Source organism: Mustela erminea, chromosome 13 (assembly GCF_009829155.1).
Source record: "Mustela erminea isolate mMusErm1 chromosome 13, mMusErm1.Pri, whole genome shotgun sequence".
Taxonomy (NCBI): Eukaryota; Metazoa; Chordata; class Mammalia; order Carnivora; family Mustelidae; genus Mustela; species Mustela erminea.
Window position 1 is genome coordinate 38,639,382 of NC_045626.1, and position 18,637 is coordinate 38,658,018.

The 18,637-nt window shown below is 36.3% G+C and overlaps 1 protein-coding gene across 9 annotated transcripts in view; it reads left to right on the forward strand.

Moving 5' to 3' along the window:
• CCDC178 (coiled-coil domain containing 178) overlaps positions 1-18,637 on the forward strand; it is a 452,006-nt gene that overhangs the window by 114,674 nt on the left and 318,695 nt on the right. For all 9 annotated transcript variants that reach the window (XM_032311014.1, XM_032311010.1, XM_032311011.1 and 6 more), the window contains 2 exons: positions 7,859-7,954; positions 8,106-8,242. In XM_032311014.1, the coding sequence (XP_032166905.1) occupies positions 7,859-7,954; positions 8,106-8,242 (233 nt within the window). The remainder of the gene's footprint in view (positions 1-7,858; positions 7,955-8,105; positions 8,243-18,637) is intronic.

The following is an 18,637-nucleotide window of genomic DNA, read 5'->3' on the forward strand; positions in this document are numbered from 1 at the left end:
CAGCCTCAGATTAACACGATCCTCTAATATTGTCTCTTATTTATTTTTAATTATAGTTCTTTTGTAGGATTTATCCCACTGTGGTTTTAAATTTTCATTTCTCTGATTAGTAAGGCTGAGAATTTTTAAAGCACTTTATTTAGAATGTTATTTTAGAGTTTGTCACAGAGACTCAGGCTCACATTTTGCCTCCACTTTCCAGTTGTGACCTGCACGTTATACCCTTTTGAGATTGAGTTTTCTCATTTGAACAACAATGTATATGTTAATTTTGTAGGTTAAAAATCTGCAAGAGAGGGATTTAGAAGTTAACGTGTTGATTAAAGGAGAATACATATAAAGGGTACCATTCATTTAGAAAAACATTTTATTCTTTACATGATTTTAATAATTTTAAATATTGATATTTTCTGTTCAAACTTAATCTTTCATTCAATACGCATGTCTAAAACATTGCCAATTATGAATCCCTTGTATTACTAGTTATTTAAAATATATATGTTCTCTTTTCAGTGGTGTAGTATGCAGAATGTTTTCCCACCTTGTTGTTTTCATTATTTTTATTTTCAACTGTCCTCAGTAATTTCCACTCTATTAATGACTCACCCAATTTATAAAACAGTGAGATTGTATAGACTAGGTGCTGCATTTCTTTATTTAATTTTCTTGTAAATGTTATAGGTAACATGTTCACCTAGGCAAATGGTATAAATAAAAAGATACAAAGGTTTTGCTATCAATTGTAATACCTATTTTCTTCCCATTTCTGATCTTGCATGAAGTAGCCTGTGTTACCAACACAGTATGTCATCTTGCACATATTTTTTCTATCCTCCTATAAACGTATAATTGTATCTGTTTGTACAATTTATTATTTGATTTTTAATTTAAAAAGGACTTTTCCCTATATACACATTTAGCAAACTTGCTTTTTTACTTAAAAATACATTGTGATATTCCTCATAATTAGATAAAAGTCTAATATACTTTTTTAAAAAATATTTTGTTTATTTATTTATTAGGCAGAGGGGAAGGAGAGGAAGAGAGAGAGAGAATCTCAGGCAGACTTCACACTGAGCACCGAGGCTGAGGCAGGGTTTCATCTTAGCACTCTGAGATGACCTGAACTAAAACCAGAGTCAGACATATTTAACAGACTGAGCTATCCCTGCTCTCTTAGTGTACTTTTCTAATGGTACAAATAGTATGTGTTATTAATTGCCATCATACCAGTCAGAGTACAGTGCAGAAAACAGAAATCACTCTATTTTAGGCAGGAAGGGATTTAGAGATTTCAACTAGTTTACAAAGCTGGCCGAGAGACCTGTAGGCTGGACTTCAGGAGGTTTTCCAAATTGAACAGTAGAGGAACTATGACATCTGGGGCTGCTTCTGAACCTGTATTGAGTGTATGTCTGCTTCTTGGATTAGAAAGCTGGGATTGGAAAGCTGTAGCCACTGCTGCTTGATGCCACAGTGCTGCAACACCCACAGCTAGCAGATAGACACTGAACACAATTATACAATTTTCACACCTCATCACCTTACTTGCCAACAGAAAACTAACAAAACTAAACTTAAAGAAAGCAACCAAGAATCAGAAAGATGACTTTTACCTCAATTTTACTATCCATAGTATGTATGACTGTATCTCCTATCGGTCGAAACTAATTTACATCTTGAATGCTTTCACAAATAAGAGTAGAAACTGCTTCCTGGACTTCCTGCCTTCTTTTCTGTTCTTTTTCTGCCCTGGGCTCTGATAAAAAGAAAGCACCTAGTAGGAAGTTGCAAAGGAGGTTCATTGAGCCATTAATTACACTTTGTTCACCTCAACCAAAAACCATAAGATACCTTGGAATAAACCTAACCAAAGGTAAAGAATTTATACTTTAGGAACTACAGAACACTCATGAAAGAAATCGAAGAAGACAAAAAAAGATGGAAAAACATTCCCTGCTCATGGATTGGAAGAATAAACATTGTTAAAATGTCTATGCTGCCCAGAGCAATCTATACTTTCAATGTCATCCCAATCAAAATACCATTGGCATTTTTCAAAGTGCTGGATCATAAATCCTAAAATTTGTATGGAACCAGAAAAGACTCCGAGTCACCAAGGAAATTTTGAAAAAGAAAAACAAAGCTGGGGATATCATGTTGTCTAATTTCAAGCTCTATTACAAAGCTGTCATCACCAAGACAGCATGGTACTGGCACAGAAACAGACACACAGTCCAGTGACATAGAATAGAGAGCCCATATATGGACCCTCAACTCTATGGTGGAGTAATCTTCAACAAAGCAGGAGAAAATATCCAATGGAAAAAAGACAGTCTCTTTAATTAATGGTGCTGGGAAAACTGGATAGCAATATACAGAAGAATGAAACTCGACCATTCTCTTACACTATACATAAAGATAAACTCAAAATGGTTGAAAGAACTCAGTGTGAGACAGGAATCCATCAAAATCCTAGAGGAGAATCTAAGAAGTAACCTATTTGACATCAGCAACCTGGCACTTCTTTCAAGACATGATTCCAAAAGCAAGGAAAGCAAAAGCAAAAATGAACTTTTGGGACTTCGTCAAGATCAAAAGCTTCTACACACCAAAGGAAACAGTCAACAAAACAAAGAGGCAACCCACAGAATGGGAGAAGATATTTGCAAATGACAGTACAGACAAAGGGCTTATATCTAAGATCTATAAAGAACTTCTCAAACTCAACACCCAAAAAGCCAATAATCCAAAAATGGGCATAAGACATGAACAGACACTTCTCCAATGAAGACATACAAGTGGCAAACAGACACATGAAATAGTGTTCATCATCCTTAGCCATTAGGGAAATTCAAATCAAAACCATATTGATTACACCAGTTAGAATGACAAAAATTGACAAGGCAAGAAACAACAAATGTTGGAGAGGCTGTGGAGAAAGGGGAACCCTCTTACACTGTTGGTGGGAATGCAGGTTGGTACAGCCACTTTGGAAAACAGTGTGGAAGTTCCTCAAAAAATTAAAAATGAGAGTTACCCTATGATCCAGCAGTTTCACTACCAGGTATTTACCCCAAAGATACAGATGTAGTGAAAAGAAGCGTCATCTGTACCCCAATGTTCATAGCAGCAATGTCCACAATAGCCAAACTGTGGAAAGAGCCGAGATGCCCTTCAACAGATGAATGGGTAAAGGAGATGTGGTCCACATATACAATGGAATATTACTCAACCATCAGAAAGGATGAATCCCCAACTTTTGCATCAACATGGATGGGACTGGAGGAGATAATGCTAAGTGAAATAAGTCAAACAGAGAAGTCTCTTATCAATGGTTTCACCTATTTGTGGAACATAAGGAATAGTATAGAAGACATTAGGAGAAGGAAGGGAAAAATGAAGGGGGAGAAATCGGAGGGGGAGATGAACCAGGAGATGCTATGGACTCCAGGAAACAAGCTAAGGGTTTTAGAGGGGATGTCGGTGGGTAGATGGGTTAGCCTGGTGATGGGTATTAAGGAGGGCATGGATTGCATGGAGCATTGGGTGTTACACAAACAATGAATCATGGAATACTACATCAAAAACTAACGATAGATGTACAGTATGGTGACTTAACATAATAAAAAATAACACTACACCTTACTCAATTATTTATCTTTCAAATAAATTCAGAATGAAACAGTTATTAGCCACTACTAACAATATTAAATATTAATAACTTTATGTATGCTGTTTTTATGTGCTGGTTCCTTGTATGTGCCAAATTCTCAAAATTTGGATTGTTGTGTCAGACAAAACTAAGTGTATTTTTCAAGATAGATATTATTGAAATACATTCTGAAAATTTGCTATGTATATTGTGCACATGTATGTGTATGTGAGCAATATAAATGTCTGATTTCTCACTTTTCCCAGCACATAGGTGTTTTAAAATCAAAGCAACTTAATTGTTGGGTAAAGCAGTATTGGATTAATTTTCATTTCCTGCCTGGGAGTGAAGTAAATTCATTTTCATTTTCTTTTAATTAGCCATTTAGGGTGCCTGGGTGGCTCAATGGGTTAAGCCACTGCCTTCAGCTCAGGTCATGATCTCAGGGTCCTGGGATCGAGTCCCGCATCAGGCTCTCTGCTCAGCAGGGAGCCTGCTTCCTCCTCTCTCTCTCTGCCTGCCTATCTGCCTACTTGTGATCTCTGTCTGTCAAATTAAATAAATAAAATCTTAATTAGCCATTCACATTTCCTCTTCTTTTACTTGCAAAGATTACTATTCATGACATACCATATAATTTTAGATATTCCAGTGATGAGCATTTTCAAAGTTATGTGTATATAACCATTTATATTAAGAAAGCAGTTAGCACACAATGATTTCATGTGTGATTCCAGGGACTTTATTGCTTAGGGCAGGGGTAAAATAATAGTACTTATTCAAAAATTGCAGGATGTAAGAATTATACTGTAGTAGTTAAGGTGTGCTCATAAGCATTTCATGATTTCACTTCCTAAGCTTGCCAACAAACACCTATCAGTGGCATGGTAATACAGATCATTAATTTTGACCTGAAGGCACTGAATTTTCACTTTAATGCCCTGGAAAATCTACTTCTAAAAAATTTATGATTGTTTGGCATATGAAATATGTATAATTTTAGGCATCAGAGCTATCACATCTGATCTGGAAAGCACATTAGAAACTGGTTTGGGATATATTTATGATTTTTGTACTTCCTGTAGATTTAGTCCTAGATAAATGAATGAAACAGTTCACACATCTGTCCCACAGATGTTTGGGATACCTGAGTGGCTCATTCGGTCAAGCCTCCACAACTTGATTTTGGCTCAAGTCCTGATCTCAGGGTCCTGAGATCATTCTGAGATCTACTCTGTGCATGGAGCCTGCTTAAGATTCTCTCTCTTTCCTTCTTCCTTTGCCCCTCTCCCCCTGCTCAGGGATGCATGTTCTCTCTCTTGCTTTTTCTCTGAAAAAAAAAAAAAATTATGGATGTTTAAGTGTAGAAATAAAGATACTAGTGAAGAATGTAATAGAATCAGTTACATAGATAGGTATGAAAACCAAATTAAAACATTTCCTAAAAGTTTTTTACTAATGTTTACAAGCAGCAAAGAAAAATTAGTGTGGAAAGAATTTGATTTTTATTAGATTTTTGGATTTTATGAATGGTGAAGAAAAATCTACTTTATTATGTATTCTAAGATTAGTCACAATGGTCATAATTATTAAATAATCCACGATTGTCATGTTGAAGCACAAAAAATAGGGAGCTTATCAAAATGTTAGAATAGACGGATGCTCAAGTGTATGTACAGAGTGACACAGAATGAAAATGCTGAGACTTTAGAATTATGTTTTTAGCATTACAATTAACTTCAGAGTCCAGATCGGCTGAAGCAGTTAGTAAGACATTTATCAAGCTCACTACCAGGTGACTGGGAGTTTCAAGGATATAACAAAATGATTCATTAAATGCCTATGTCAAATAACAATTCGTCTTTTACTTATAGAGATAACCAAATATGTAAAGAAGTAATTATTTCTAGTATAAAAGTTATCATTCACTGCAAAATGATGAATTTATGCATAGTGAATTCTTTGCTACTGTGTACAGATAAAGAAAATACAAATGTATTGATGACTTCTTGACTTCTTGAGAAACAGCGGTAAGTCCTGAAATCCATGTTTTTGATTAAGCACATATGATGCTAATGCCATAGACAGATGAAAGAAAATAACTAGTTACATATAGTCAAAAAATTGTCAAGAAAGGCAAATCCACCCACTATTCTACTCTTGAATAGTCATATTCAAGCCATTGCAAAATGAAATTGAACTTTTAGGGCGCCTGGGTGGCTCAGTGGGTTAAGCCGCTGCCTTCAGCTCAGGTCATGATCTCGGGGTCCTGGGATTGAGTCCCGCATTGGGCTCTCTGCTCAGCAGGGAGCCTGCTTCCCTCTCTCTCTCTGCCTGCCTCTCTGTCTACTTGTGATCTCTCTCTGTCAAATAAATAAATAGAATCTTTAAAAAAAAAAGAAATTGAATTAAAATTATTAATCAAATTAGTTAAAACCACCAAATACTCATATGTGCTCTCAGATTTGTAAATGAATGTTCAACCCTTAGTCTTCAATACGTGCTTTTTAAGAAACTCACATCCTATTAATTTATAAAAAGAGCTTCAAGTATTCCTTGGTGAAAAACTCAGGCTTCTGGATTACTTTATGGCTGAGAGCTACATTAAAAATTAGAACATTTATAAAGGTATTTTCTCATTCAAAACAAAATGTGGATAAGAAAGCTTGTACATCATATAGTAACTGGACAGTTTCCAAAGAACAATTCTGGAAGATATTTCAAAGGCTTCTTGAAACTAAAGTTATAAAATACTTATTTTTATTTGGGTTAGAAATATAAGGTTCAGTTAGATGGCAAATTTATTAAATATACAGGTAAATTTGTAATTCATTGAAATGCTCATCTTCAAAATACAACACCAATTCAAATCTTTCTTTAATTACTGATCGTAATTCTAAGAAAAATATATTTAGTACTTTCTTAGTAACTTGAAGAATTTAATACTAGTATTTTATTTTTAGTTTATTTAATAAATTATTTTTATTTATTTTTAAAGTTGTTTCCCTTTATGGTATATGATGTTGGATATTTAAACTTCCAATAATAGTAGTTTCCTTTTTTAAATGATTGTTTAAATAAACATGTGACTTGCCTTAAGAAAATTATTAAATGAATAGTAATACAGATGGTATGATATGTAATATGGGTAAAATAATAAAGAGGGTTCTGAAATGATTTGAGAAACTATGTCTTTGTCATTAATTTTTGGATCTGTTGCCTCTTAACTATGTTGTTTCTTTCTAAAATTGTACAGTTCAGTGGTTTTTAGTATATTGACAAGTTAATCAACCATAATTGTAGGATAACTGACAGTGTATTCTATTAAACCTTTGCATGGCTTATCACTCTTTTCCTGTGAGTCTTGATTTAAGCTTTTAAAACAGAATTTGTGTTTGCTTTATATAGGTCTTCCCTTTTATGTTTAATTATTCCCAGATATTTTTTATTTTTTGGCCAAAGTTTTTAAGTATTGTCACTATGTTTTTAAATAGATTGTTACTGTTATGGTTAAAAGCTATTAATTTCCTTATGCTCATTTTACCAAAGTCATACATTGTAGTTTAAAATAAAATCTTCTAGTTTTTCAAAGTGTTCAACTGTATCATCTAAAGTTGAGGGTGTATTGTCTATTCATATTCAACATTATAATAACTTTTGGTTTTATCATCCAATTGCATTTAGTTAAATTTTCCAAAACATGATTAATAATAATGGTGATAAGAGATAATCTAGTCTCATTATTGAGTTCAGTGGGCATGCATTTTATGGTTTGATATTTTTTCTTCTCTGTATTGTATTTGCATAGTTTTTCCTTGCACTAGCTTAAAAATTATTGAAACTAGATAGTGAATTTATCACATAGTTGTTCTAGAGTGTTGACCATATTTGTGTTATTTTTTCTTTCAATTTTTTAGTGTGATGAACTATGATTTAAATTTTCTAATTTTTATAAATTCTTACAATATAACTAAAATACATTCTATTTTATTCTGTTTAACTGAGCACTGTTAGACTTGATTTGCTATATTTTATTCAGAATCTTGCATCAATTTTTATAAATGGCAACAACCTATGGTGTCATACTATTTTAATCAACATTTATTAAGTTACGATAAGTAGATAATTAGAAATATTTCTTACTTTAAAAAAGAACGGGAAGGTTCATAATTCATTTATTTTTCTCTCTATATTTTTTCTTAGGTCAATGATTTAAAAAAAAATTATGATCAACTATCCTGGAAGAGAAAAAGTTTTGAAAAGGAGTATCTGAGTGTACTTAATGATTATTATGCCGCAGTAAGTTGACCTTTCCCTCCTTCTCCCTAGAGTTCTATTCTCTATTCCTAAATACTAACTCATGCATGTAAAAGTAATTTCATCATTACACATGTTTTTCTTTCTGAGATACAAGACATATATAAATGATTCTTTTATTCTTTTCTTCAAGAAAAAATCTTGGGATATTGAGCTTTCTAATATTGCAAGAGACTTTTCAGATATTTCGATTGCAAATGCTCAATTGGCAGAAGAAAACAAAAAGCTTGCAATTGATATTGAAACAGTGGCAGGTTTAATCAATGAAAGGTAATTATGCAAATATAATTTTCATTTTGATATAACATATCCAATATGTTAAGTATAATACATCTCTTCATTTTTGTTCTCCTGAGGTGATATGGTAGTTTTTGTGATTATCATTAGCTTAAATTTTGTTTACTTCTATTAGCTTTTTTTTTTTTTTTTTTGCATTGGCGTGGCGAAGCAGAGTGAGAAGGAGGGAGGGAATCTTTTTTTTTTTTTAAGATTTTATTTATTTATTTGACAGAGAGAGAGAGAGATCACAAGCAGGCAGGGAGGCAGGCAGAGAGAGGAGGAAGCAGGCTCTCCGTGGAGCAGAGAGCCCGATGTGGGGCTCGATTCCAGGACCCTGGGATCATGACCTGAGCCGAAGGCAGAGGCCTTAACCCACTGAGCCACCCAGGAGCCCCGGAGGGAGCGAATCTTAAGTAGGCTCCACTCCCAGGGCAGAACCTGACACGGGGCTTAACTTCACAACCCTGAGATCATGACCTGAGCTGAAATCAAGAGTCAGAGGCTTTACCAACTGAATTACCCAGGTGCCCCTAGATGTTGCTTGCTGTTGCTCTTTAAATCACTCTGAATCCCTTTAGATGTTATCAAAATGGTGAAAAAATGATCTAATAATGAGTTTTATTCTCACTCCTATCATCTCCTTTTGTCATATCCTCTTATACTCAAAGACACTTTAAAATTAAAATATGTTTAACTAAGCTTCTGCTGTCCTTGTCAACCCTCTTTCTAGCCACTACTAGTTTTCTTAGCTCAGAAACCTATGGTTTTCTTGCTTCCTTTTTCTATTTCAGTCCTCATATTCAACATGATAAGAACGAATGTTCCACAGGCTAAATACGTTTTTATCTGTCTCACTACTCCACCAGCACTCTGGTACGAGCTATCATCATGTCTTATGTGAATTTACAGTGACTTCCAAAGCTAGTTTATTGCAGTCATTCTGCTCTCTTTCTAGCCCGTTATCTACACTGTGGTAGGTACATTCTTTTTTCTCCTTCCCTCCCTCTCTTTTCTTTTCTTCCACTCTCCTTTCCTCTCTTTCCTTTCTTCCTTCTCCCCTCCCTCGCCCCGCTTTGCTTTGCTTGCTTTGCTTTTCCTTCCTTCCTTCCTTCCTTCCTTCCTTCCTTCCTTCCCATAAGTGTGATCCATTTCTCTTCATACCTGCATTACTGTTAACAGGAATGAAGGGACAAAAATGCCTCCTTAACCTCTCCTACTATATCCCTGAATAGGTGGACATATCTGCCTGTGCAGTCTCATATCACACATGCTTTACCCTTATTATGCAGTTCAAATACAATGGCCCTACTTGATCTTCTCTTATTTGCCATATTTTCCCCAGCCTATATGGCATTTTTAAAAAGATTTTAATTATTTATTTGACAGAGAGAGAGAGAGAGACAGCAAGAGAGGGAGCACAAGCAGGGGGACTGTGAAAGGGAGAAGCAGGCTTCCCACTGAGAAGGAGCCCAAGGTGGGTCTCCATCCCAGGACTCTGGGATCATGACCTGAACTGAAAGTAGAGGCTTAAAGACTGAGCTACCCAGGCACCCCCATGTGGCATTTTTATGCTATTCCTTTTCCTATGGTATTTTTCCTGTTCCTTCTTCCCAACATTTAACCTTAAGACAGTTTAAGAGTTAGTTCTGAGAAGCTTTTCATTGACTGTCCAGTTAAATCCAATTTGTCTATTATGTGTATGTCTGGCACACCTACTTTCTCTATTTCTCTTGCCATATTTGGAATTTTGTTTGTGTGAATATTTGACTTTTGTTCATTCCCTCAAAAAATGAGATCTGTGAGGGCAGGCATAGGCCATGGCCATATTTTCTTCACTAGTGAATCCGCATCTTCAAGCATAGTGCCTGATACATACTATGTTATCCAGTTAAGTACTGAAGGGAAGGAAGGAGGAAAGAAGGGAGAAGAGTAATGATGATATTTGATGATTATGTAGGAAGATTGTTAAAATTTCTTATTGATCATTTTATCTTTGGAAATGGTAGAATGAAACATTTGTGAGATTTTTCTGTATGTTAAAAATACTTTTATTATGTTCAATTAGCCACCAACCAGTATATAATTAGTTTTTGATGTAGTGTTCAGTGATTCATTATTTTGTTTAACACCCAGTGTTTATCACAACGTGTGCCCTCCTTAATACCCATCAACTGTTACCCCATCTCCCTACCCCCCTCCTTTTTGTAGTCCTCAGTTTGTTTCTCAGAGTCCAGAGTCTCTCATTGTCTCCCTTTCTGATTTCTTCCCATCCAGTTTTCCTTTCCTTACCCTAATGTCCTCTTCTTTTTTAAAAGAGAACAAAAGGGGGTGCCTGGGTGGCTTCAGTGGGTTAAGCCTCTGCCTTAAGCTCAGGTCATGATCTCAGGGTCCTGGGATGGAGTCCTGCATCGGGGGCTCTCTACTCAGCAGGGAGCCTGCTTCCCCCTCTCTCTCTACTTGCTTCTCTGCCTACTTGTGATCTCTATCTGTCAAATACATAAATAAAATCTTCTAAAAAAATAAAAGAGAACAAAAGGAACTATTTTATAAAATAATTTAAAATTGTACTTTTTAATATTACTATACTTTATTAAGAGAACCAGAGGAGAGAAAAAATTTGAAGTTAATGAGAAGACTCCTCTGGAAGAAAAAAAGGGAGTGTGAGGTTAGCATTTATTAGATTATCCCACAGTAACACACAACCACCCCATCATAGTGGTATGCAAGTATAAAAGTTCATTTCTCACTAGCATTGCAACTTAGCCCTGTTTATGCTTCATGTTATTTCTACTTCTTAGATTCAGAGTGAAGGATCAGATCCTTCTAGGGCAAGTTGCTCTGGTAAGCACAAGTTCATTAGTGGGATCACTTGATAGCTCTTACAGTTTCTATCAGTAGATGATAAGTGCTTCTTCTGCTCACACTCCATTGAACAAAGCAAGTCATATCGCCAAGCCCATGTCAACAGCGTGGTAATCTAATCTTCTTAAAAAGAGAGTGCATAATTGAGAGCACTGATACAATCTATCACATGTAAGGAGAATGTAACCCTGGTTAGAGGAAAGGATTTCTATCATATGCTTTGTGCCTGTCCAATTAATACCTTAGATATCATTTAATTACTTAACTTTTCCTTCAAATTTTTACTTGAAACTTAAAAAATAAATGGGTGCTTTTAAAAGCAGATTATGTAGTGCTCAACAGAGAATAAATGAAAGATTAGTGAAATGAAAGAGAGATAAAGGGATATGCAGGCAAGAAAAAGTCAGGTCTACTACATTTAAAAAAAAATTTTTATTAATTAATTTATTTTTAAATAAAAATATGACGTATTTTTATCCCCAGGGATACAGATTTGTGAATCACCAAGTTTACACATTTTACAGCACTCATCATAGCACATACCCTCCCCAATGTCCATATCTCCACCACCCTCTCCTGTCCACCCTCCCCCCAGCAACCCTCAGTTTGTTTTCTGAGATTAAGGGTCACTTATGGTTTGTCTCCCTCCCAATTCCATCTTCTTTCACTTTTTCTTTTCCTACCCCCCAACCCTCCCACTTTGAATCTCCACTTCCTCATATCAGGGAGATCATATGATAGTTGTCTTTCTCTGATTGACTTATTTCGCTAAGCATGATACCCTCTAGTTCCATCCACGTTGTCACAAATGGCAAGATTTCATTTCTTTTGATGGTTGCATAGTATTCCATTATGTATATATACCACATCTTCTTTATCCATTCATCTGTTGATGGACATTTAGGTTTTCTCCATAGTTTGGCTATTGTAGACATTGCTGCTATAAACATTCGGGTGCACCTGCCCCTTAGGAGCACCACGTTTGTATCTTTAGGATATATATCCAGTAGTGCAATCACTGGGTCATGGGGTAGCTCTATTTTCAGTTTTTTGAGGATCCTCCACACGGTTTTCCAGAGTGGTTGCAACAGCTTGCGTTCCCACCAACAGTGTAGGAGGGGTCCCCTCTCTCCGCATCCTCACCAGCATCTGTCATTTCCTGACTTGTTAATTTTAGCCATTCTGACTGGTGTGAGGTGGTATCTCATGGTGGTTTTGATTTGTATTTCCCTGATGCCAAGTGATATGGAGCACTTTTTCATGTGTCTGTTGGCCATCTGGATGTCTTCTTTGCAGAAATGTCTGTTCATGTCCTCTGCCCATTTCTTGATTGGATTATTTGTTCTTTGGGTGTTGAGTTTGCTAAGCTCTTTATAGATTTTGGATACTAGCCCTTTATCTGATATGTCGTTTGCAAATATCTTCTCCCATTCTGTCAGTTGTCTTTTGGTTTTGTTAACTGTTTCCTTTGCTGTGCAAAACTTTTGATCTTGATGAAATCCCAATAGTTCATTTTTGCCCTTGCTTCTGTTGTCTTTGGCGATGTTCCTAGGAAGAAGTTGCTACGGTTGAGGTAAAAGAGGTTGCTGCCTGTGTTCTCCTCAAGGATTTTGATGGATTTCTTTCTCACATTGAGGTCCTTCATCCATTTTGAGTCTATTTTCGTGTATGGTGTAAGGAAATAGTCCAATTTCATTTTTCTGTGTGTGGCTGTCCAATTTTCCCAGCACCATTTGTTGAAGAGGCTGTCTTTTTTCCATTGGACATTCTTTCCTGCTTTGTCAAAAATTAATTGACCATAGAGTTGAGGGTCTATTTCTGGGCTCTCTATTGTGTTCCATTGATCTATGTGCCTGTTTTTGTGCCAGGACCATGCTGTCTTGATGATGACAGCTTTGTAATAGAGTTTGGAGTCTGAAATTGTGATGCCACCAACTTTGGCTTTCTTTTTCAATATTCCTTTGGCTATTCGAGGTCTTTTGTGGTTCCATATAAATCTTAGGATTGTTTGTTCTATTTCTTTGAAAAAAATGGATGGGATTTTGATAGGGATTGCATTAAATGTGTAGATTGCTTTAGGTAGAATAGACATTTTCACAATATTTGTTCTTCCAATCCAGGAGCATGGAACATTTTTCCATTTCTTCATGTCTTCCTAACTTTCTTTCATGAGTACTTTATAGTTTTCTGAGTATAGATTCTTTGCCTCTTTGGTTAGGTTTATTCCTAGATATCTTATGGTTTTGGGTGCAATTGTAAATGGGACTGACTCCTTAATTTCTCTTTCTTCTGTCTTGTTTTTGGTGTAGAGAAATGCAACTGATTTCTGTGCATTGATTTTATATCCTGACACTTTACTGAATTCCTGTACAAGTTCTAGCAGTTTTGGAGTGGAGCCTTTTGGGTTTTCCACATATAGTATCATATCATCTGCAAAGAGTGAAAGTTTGACTTCTTCTGTGCTGATTTGGATGCTTTTAATTTCTTTTTGTTGTCTGAATGCTGAAGCTAGAACTTCTAGTACAATGCTGAACAGCAGTGGTGATAACGGACATCCTTTCTGTGTTTCTGACCTTAGCGGGAAAGCTTTCAGTTTTTCTCCATTGAGAATGTTATTTGCAGTGGGTTTTTCATAGATGGCTTTGATGATATTGAGGTATGTGCCCTCTATCCCTACACTTTGAAGAGTTTTAATCAGAAAGGGATGCTGCACTTTGTCAAATGCTTTTTCAGCATCTATTGAGAGTATCATATGGTTCTTATTCTTTTTTTATTAATGTATTGTATCACATTGATTGATTTGCGAGTGTTGAACCAATCTTGCAGCCCTGGAATAAATCCCACTTGGTCGTGGTGAATAATACTTTTAATGTACTGTTGGATCTATTGGCCAGTATTTTAGTGAGAATTTTTGCATCTGTGTTCATCAAGGATATTGGTCTGTAATTCTCTTTTTTGATGGGATCCTTGTCTGGTTTTGGGATCAAGGTGATGCTAGCCTCATAAAATGAGTTTGGAAGTTTTCCTTCCATTTCAATTTTTTGGAACAGTTTCAGGAGAATAGGAATTAATTCTTCTTTAAATGTTTGGTAGAATTCCCCTGGGAAGCCATCTGGCCCTGGACTTTTGTTTGTTTCGAGGTTTTTGATGACTGTTTCAATCTCCTTACTGGCTATGGGTCTGTTCAGGTTTTCTTTTTCTTCCTGGTTCAATTGTGGTAGTTTATATGTCTCTAGAAATGTATCCATTTCTTCCAGATTGTCGAATTTGTTGGTGTAGAGTTGCTCATAGTATGTTCTTAAAATTGTTTGTATTTATTTGGTGTTGGTTGTGATCTCTCCTCTTTCATTCATGATTTTATTTTTGGGTCCTTTATCTTTTCTTTTTGATAAGTCTGACCAGGGGTCTGTCAATCTTATTAATTTTTCCAAAGAATCAGCTCCTAGTTTCATTGATTAGTTCTACTTTCTTTAGTTTCTATTTCATTGATTTCTGCTCTGATCTTTATGATTTCTCTTCTCCTGCTGGGTTTAGGCTTTCTTTGTTGTTCTTTCTCCAGCTCCTTTAGGTGTAGGGTTAGATTGTGTATTTGAGACCTTTCTTGTTTCTTGAGAAAGGCTTGTACCACTATATATTTTCCTCTCAGGACTGCCTTTGTTGTGTCCCACAGATTTTGAACCGTTGTATTTTCATTATCATTTGTTTCCATGAATTTTTCAATTCTTCTTTAATTTCCTGGTTGATCCATTCTTTTTTTAGAAGGATGCTGTTTAGTCTCCATGTATTTGGGTTCTTTCCAAATTTCCTCTTCTGATTGAGTTCTAGCTTCAGAGCATTGTGGTCTGAAAATATGCAGGGAATGATCCCAATCTTTTGATACTGGTTGAGACCTGATTTAGGACCCAGGATGTGGTCTATTCTGGAGAATGTTCCATGTGCACTAGAGAAGAATGCATATTCTGTTGCTTTGGGATGGAATGTTCTGAATATATCTGTGATGTCCATCTGGTCCAGTGTATCATTTAAGGCCTTTATTCCCTTGTTGATCTTTTGCTTGGATGATCTGTCCATTTCAGTGAGGGGAGTGTTAAAGTCCCCTACTATTATTGTATTATTGTCAATGTATTTCGTTGATTTTGTTATTAATCGGTTTATATAGTTGGCTGCTCCCATGTTAGGGGCATAGATATTTAAAATTGTTAGGTATTCTTGTTGGACAGACCCTTTGATTATGATATAGTGTCCTTCCTCATCTCTTATTATAGTCTTTGGCTTAAAATCTAATAGCTCTGATATAAGGATTGCCACTCCTGCTTTCTTCTGATGTCCATTAGCATGGTACATTGTTTTCCACCCCGTCACTTTAAATCTGGAGGTGTCTTCAGGTCTAAAATGAGTTTCTTGTAGGCAGCCTATTGATAGGTTTTGTTTTTTTATCCAATCTGATACCCTGTGTCTTTTGATTGGGGCATTTAGCCCATTAACATTCAGGGTAACTATTGAAAGATATGAATTTAGTGCCATTGTACTGCTTGTAAGGTGACTGTTACTGTATATTGTCTCTGCTTCTTTCTGCTACTACTTTTAGGGTCTTTCTTTGCTTAGAGGACCCCTTTCAATATTTCCTGTAGAGCTGGTTTGGTGTTTGCAAATTCTTTCAGTTTTTGTTTGTCCTGGAAGCTTTTTATCTCTCCATTTTCAATGATAGCCTAGCTAGATATAGTATTCTTGGCTGCATATTTTTCTCATTTTGTGCTCTGAATATATCATGCCAGTTCTTTCTGGCCTGCCAGGTCTCTGTGGAGAGGTCTGCTGCCAATCTAATGTTTTTACCCTCTTTTCCTGGGCTGCTTTCAGGATTTTCTCTTTGTCGCTAAGACTTGTAAATTTTACTATCACGTGATGAGGTGTGGACCTATTTTCATTGATCTTGAGGGGCATTCTTAGCATCTCCTAGATTTTGATGTTTGTTCCCTTTGCCGTATTAGGGAAACTCTCTACAATAATTCTTTCCAATATACCCTCTGCTCCCCTCTCTCTTTCTACTTCTTCTGGAATCCCAATTATTCTAATGTTGTGTCGTCTTATGGTGTCACTTATCTCTCAAATTCTTTCCTCGTGGTCCAGTATTTGTTTGTCTCTCTTTTGCCCAGCTTCTTTATTCTCTGTCATTTGGTCTTCTATGTCCCTAATTCTTTCTTCTGCCTCATTTATCCTAGAAGTAAGAGCTTCCATTTTTGATTGTACCTCATTAATAGCTTTTTTTATTTCAACTTGGTTAGATTTTAGTTCTTTTATTTCTCCAGAAAGGGCTTTTATCTCTCTGGAGAGGGTTTCTCTGATATCTTCCATACCTTTTACGTGCCCGGCTAGAACCCTGAGAATCGTCATGCTGAACTCTAGATCGGTCATATTACCAATGTCTGTATTGATTAGTCCCCAGCCTTCGGTACTGCCTCTTGCTTTTTTTTTTTTTTTTTGTGGTGACTTTTTCCAACTTGTCATTTTGTCCAGATAAGATTTGCTTTCTCCTCCTCTGGAATTCTGCTGTTCTCCTTGGTGAGTGAAGTTGGTCTTGGCTGGGTTTCTTGTTGATCTTCTGGGGGAGGGGCCTGTTGTAGTGATTCTCAAGTGTCTTTGCCCCAGGTGGAATTGCACCATCCTTACCAGGGGCCGGGCTAAGTAATCCACTCGGGTTTGCTTTCGGGAGCTTTTGTTCCCTGAGCGCTTTCCGTAGAGTTCCTGAGGTCGGGAATGAAGATGGCGGCCTCCCAATCTCTGGCCTGGAGAAGTCAAGAGCTTGGGGTCCCGCTCCTCAGTGCACCCTCAGAGAAAAGCGCCTAACTGTCCCTGTCTCCCTGGCCTCTGGTTGCGCTTGGAGGAAAGGGCTCAATCGCTCCCACATGGAGAAAAGTGCCCAGCCGCTTCTTCTCCATGGCCTCCAGCCACGCTCCAAGCTCACCCAGCCTGCAACCGGTTCAAGGTAAGCCCGAGTTGAGAGCTCACTCCTTGGCTTTGTTGCTGTAACCAGCTTCCCCGCTCTAATATCTGTGAGCTCTGCGACACTCAGACACCCCCATCTGTGACCCCGCGGGACCTGGGGTTACACTGCCCCTGTGTGGGCTTACCCCTGGTTTAGCCTCCGGAGCTATGTCCCTCCGTGGAGCAGACTTTTAAAAGTCCTGATTTTGTGCTTCGTTGCTCCGCTGCTTGCCAGGAGCCGGCCCCTCCCCCGCCATTGTCTATCATCCCATCACTTTGGATTCACTTCTCCTCAGGTCCTACCTTTCAGAAAGTTATCTATTTTCTGTTTCTAGAATTGTTGCTCTTCTTCTCTTAGATTTCCCGTTGGATTTGTAGGTGTTTTCAATGGTTAGATAAGCTATCTAGCTGGTCTCCTGCTACCTGATGTCGTCTCAGCCTGCTACTTCTCCTCCAACTTGACTCTCTTTTTCTGGTCTACCACATTTTTAAGAGATGTTCCAAAGGAAGAGAAGATAAAAAAAATACAATGGTAGTTAATCATCAGTCATATCTGGCAAATATTTCTTACATTCTTGCCTTTAACTGGTCTCTCACTCTCAGTAGATGATAGGTAGGTAGATGGGTAAGTAGGTAGATAAAAGATAGATAGATAGATAGATAGATAGATAGATAGATGCAAATGTAATTATTCATTTCCAAACTTTATTTGCTTTTCTTCCAAATCTTCTAAGTCATTTTATGATTCTCTCTTTGGTGTAGATATTTACAGCTTATCGTTTACTTCAACATAGTAAAACATTATTTTATTTTAGTTTTATTTTATCTACATGTAATAATTTAAATATGTATCATCTTTCTAATCTACTTTTGCATCTTATTCTCCTAGCTAATGCTTTTGCTGTCTCTTTTCCTTGTGCTTTTGGCTGTTTTTATTGATTGTCCATTTTCTTCTGGAAACTATTTGTGGAAAATCTTTGAGTCCTAATATAAAATTGAGTTAATCATTTGCAACCTTATATTTATGAAAGTGGTTCTCTTTCAATTTTTCCTTGGATATGCCCAGACTTTTTTCCATTTTCCAAGCCACGATATTCAAAGCTCTATTTTATCAACATTTCTATATCTTGTATGATCTTTTTGGACTCTGGTTATAGGGTATATTTGTTGTAGAAAAGAAAATACAAAAAAGTGCAAAAAATCTAAAATCATTTCAGTAAATAGTGGTAATCATATTAATATATTGTTAATTTTTTTCATTCATGATGAAACTAATTATATGTCCTGCTTTTATTCCCAACATGATATAATAGAATTTTTATTGCATTGTTATACAAATTGTTATTATTTAAATATGTGTACAAAAGTCTATAATGTGGATTTTTTGGTAATTACTCTAAAATTTATGTTTAGGCTGTTTTTATTTTTATGATATAAATATTGTGATTTTTTTCAGAAGTCTTTCTGAAAGTCTTTTTAGAATTTAAATTTATGACATAAATATTGTGATTTTTTTTCAGAAGTCTTTCTGAAAGTCTTTTT